This window comes from Tupaia chinensis, unplaced genomic scaffold, assembly GCF_000334495.1.
Source record: "Tupaia chinensis unplaced genomic scaffold, TupChi_1.0 Scaffold000403_1, whole genome shotgun sequence".
NCBI lineage: Eukaryota > Metazoa > Chordata > Mammalia > Scandentia > Tupaiidae > Tupaia > Tupaia belangeri.
In genome coordinates this window covers 981,055-984,639 of record NW_006159905.1, presented here as the reverse complement: position 1 = coordinate 984,639, position 3,585 = coordinate 981,055, and the positions used below count along the sequence as shown (strand labels likewise).

The window sequence follows — 3,585 nt, the reverse complement described above, 5'->3', positions numbered from 1 at the left end:
CCCCTCAGGTGCCTCCTCTATGAAGCCCTACAGGCTTGCCTTTCCTGTAAGGCGAGGGACTAGCCGTGTCCTCCTCAGTGACCTCAGCCTCCTCTGCTCCCCCCGTCCTGCCCCGCCAGGATTCACAGGCACCCACTGCGAGGAGGACATTGATGAGTGCAGAAGCGCCCCCTGTGCCAACGGCGGGCAGTGCCAGGACCAGCCTGGAGCTTTCCATTGCAAGTGTCTCCCAGGTATGCGGGGACTCGGACACGGGTGGGGAGAGCGGGGACGGGCTGCAGAGACACCTGTGCGGGTCCTCCATCCTCCCCCTGCACCACAGGCTTTGAAGGTGTACGCTGTCAGACCGAGGTGGACGAGTGTCTCAGTGGCCCGTGCCCCACGGGAGCCAGCTGCCTCGATCTCCCGGGAGCCTTCTTCTGCCTCTGCCCCTCTGGCTTCACAGGTCAGTAAGGAAGGGGTTGGAAGGGACGGGCAAGATGATCGGGTCCATCTGGGGCAGGACAGGGGTCATCAGTGGGGGTGGACGACTGAGAGGTGAGAACAGAATGAGATGGTGGACTTCCAGGTTATCCGGTGCAAAATGTGCACAAGCGTACAGCCACGGGGACAAGTGTGGGTGTTACCGGGGGGCCCACATTCCGCACACATCACATGGTATGACTTGGGCTAAGGGGCAGAGGATGGGACTCAAAGGGAAACCATTCGCTTGCTTATTTTCCTGCATTATTAAGTGCCTACTATGCCAGACGTGAAACTGGGTAAGAGTGGACCAGCAGGTGGCATAGCAGTTACATGGCTAAACTCCCACATGGCCCACTGCAGTTTGCATCCCGGACTCCGTGGCTTCAAAATCACACCAGGCGCGTGTGCGTGCGTGCCCAAGATCCCGAGAGAAGAATGGAGAAGAAGGGATTGTGCCGTGGGCATCTCCCAGGGGGGGAGATTTCTCACTTTCCCTCTCACTGTCTCCGTCTCTCCCATGAGTGCACGTGACCTAAGGCAACAACTTCTAAAAAAAAAGCAAAGAAAGAAATAGAGTAAGTGACCTGCTATCTTTAAATGGCTTTAAAGATAATGCAGAGAGGCGAAAATGTCGCTGCAACAGAGAGGCCAGCAGGGCAGTTACGGTCCAGAGAGGTGTTCTGAGACAGGAAACGCTCGGGGCCACGTAGGAGCGTACAGGACCAGCTGCCCAGGTGAAGACGCTTCATGGAGAGAGTGGCCGCCAAGCCAAGTCTCGGGAGAGGAGTGGGAGGTGAGGCTGCGGGCGGCCCGCGAGGGGGCAGCAGCTCCAGGTTTTGCCCAGCATTCCTGTTCCGGAGCCCGCAGCTCTCCCCGCAGCCTCTGGCAGCCTCCTCCAGAGAGAAGCTGAGTCCGCCCGCCCGTGCGCACACTTCGCCTCGCCTCGCCGTCCCTCCTTGGTTGGTCGCCGCAGCTGCTCCAGAATAAATAACGACCAGGAGAAATAGAGTGGAAAATGCAACACAACGGAATTACAAAGCCTGCCAAATACTTCTCAGAACTGGGAAAGAGCACCTTGCTTGCTTTAGTGAAAAGTACAAGGACGTGCTGGAATGTGGAAACAGCGGCGCGCGCGCTGCCGCCCTAAAAACGTGCCTGGCGCGCTTGCCCACGAACCAGCTCCCAGCCCAGTGTCACTGCGGGGTTTCAAACAGCGGAGGAGGTGCTGGGAGAACGTCACGGCTGCGACCAAGGAAAGCAGGGAGAAAGAGAGACGCAGTGTGGCCCCCTTCTGAGCACCCACGTCCTAGGCAAGGAGGGGATGCCGACGTGCGGCCCTGCCCGAGCAGCCCTGCTTCCCGCCGTCCTGGGAGGAAGAGCCGGACAGCGCCCTCACGCTGCAGCCAAGAATCGTTGGCTGTTGCAGAGAACTGCGGGCTGGTGAGAAAGACTTTTCCAGTATGCAGGGGACCTCTCCACCTGAACCCTCGTGTTCGACTGTCAGAATAACCACCAGTAAAAACAGCAGGAGCCAAGCCTCTCAGGAAGGTGCTTTAAAAAAGATGTGTAAGGAAGAACACCTTCAACACACGTCTATCTCACAGCTGCCACTGGCGCGAATATGGTGCCTGTGTCCAAAACCCGGCAGGCGGGGCGAGAGTGTGAGATGGCAGAGGAGGGACACAGGATATAAACGGAAGTTCTCAATCAAAAGATGTATTGAGGGCCAGCAGGTGGCCTGGTGGTGCAGGACGCTGGACTCCCACATGGCCGACTGCAGTTCAAGGTCTGGACCTGGCAGCTTGCTCTCTTTCTGTCTCACATTCACTCTCGCTCTGTCCCCCTCTGATCAAATGTAAGATGAGAGAACAGAATAAATATTTAGAGAAATAATAGCCAAAATATTCCAAATGAATGACAAGAAACAAACATCTTGAAAGAAGTTAGAAAAAAAATCACCTTGCCTCTACAGGTTATGGATAATAATTATATTTAACTTCTATTCAGAAACATGTAAACCAAAAGAGGGTGTTTTTATGTATTTAATGTGTTGAAAAAAAGCACATACCACTCTAGAAGTATATATGAAAATTATAATGAGGAATAAATAATATTTTAGACAGTCAGATGAAGGAATTTATTGCCATCATATCTTACCACTTTGTAAGAAATGATAATCTGTTATTGGAGCAAAATAAAATTGATAAAGGTCAGAGCCTTTAGTCTAAAGAAAGAAAGAGTCTAAGAAAAGAAATGAATGAAGTTAAAAACATATTTCTTACTTTCAAACAATCTTAAAAGATAATAGTTTATCTAATATAATAGTAACAGTGTATTTGATGATAACAGCACATGGGTAAGTAAAATGACTGACAGAATTATCATAGGGGTGTGGGGAGGAATTGGAAACAGTGTTATAAAGTGCCTGCATTACACATGAAATAGAATAAAATTTGCACGTGGATTTAAATTAGTGAAAAAAAACCCCTAGAGCCAGTTCCACATCTGTCTTCTGGCAAACGCACACGCCCTATAGCAAAAACCTCTCCAAAAGAAGAGAGAATACATTCAGGTAAACAGCTGTGCCCAGTGTACCCCTCCAGTGGCAAAGAAGTTGTTAGTCTTCTGAAAATCACCACTATGAGTGCTGCGATTCTGAATGTAACGTCTGTTATTTGCAATTCATACGAGAACCATGTGTAAGTGATGTATTTCTTTTTAATCAAATGCAAGTGTGAATGTAGAGTGTGGCTATATTTTATTAGTATTTATTTAGTCTTTAGTTCAGCAGAGTGAGAGAGGTAGGGAAAGTGAAAAAACAAGCCACTGGACTCAAACTGCTGTGGGCCATGTGAGAGTCCAACACCTTAACCACCACACCACCTTCCAGTCCATTTTGTTGTTGTTGCTTGTTTTTTGTTTTTTGTTTTTTGTTTTATAATTCTTTTCTTTATATATAATTCTTTTTTTAATTTTTTTTTTCTATAGGGCGCATGCACTCGCCAGAAAGACAGAGAGAGACAGAGAGATAGAAAGTGAGAAATCACCCCCCAAGGGGGATGGCCACACCGCAATCCCTTCTCCTCCATGCTCCTCTCGGGATCTTGGGCACGCACGCAC

General features: G+C 49.9%; 1 protein-coding gene and 1 pseudogene across 1 annotated transcript in view; both read left to right on the top strand.

Annotated features, from left to right (window-relative positions):
* NOTCH4 (notch receptor 4) overlaps positions 1-3,585 on the top strand; it is a 27,376-nt gene that overhangs the window by 7,761 nt on the left and 16,030 nt on the right. Inside the window, 2 exon segments of the mRNA XM_027774134.1 lie at positions 120-233; positions 323-445. Coding sequence (XP_027629935.1) covers positions 120-233; positions 323-445 — 237 coding nt within the window.
* On the top strand, positions 1,394-2,188 carry LOC114008847 (myb/SANT-like DNA-binding domain-containing protein 3 pseudogene; annotated as a pseudogene).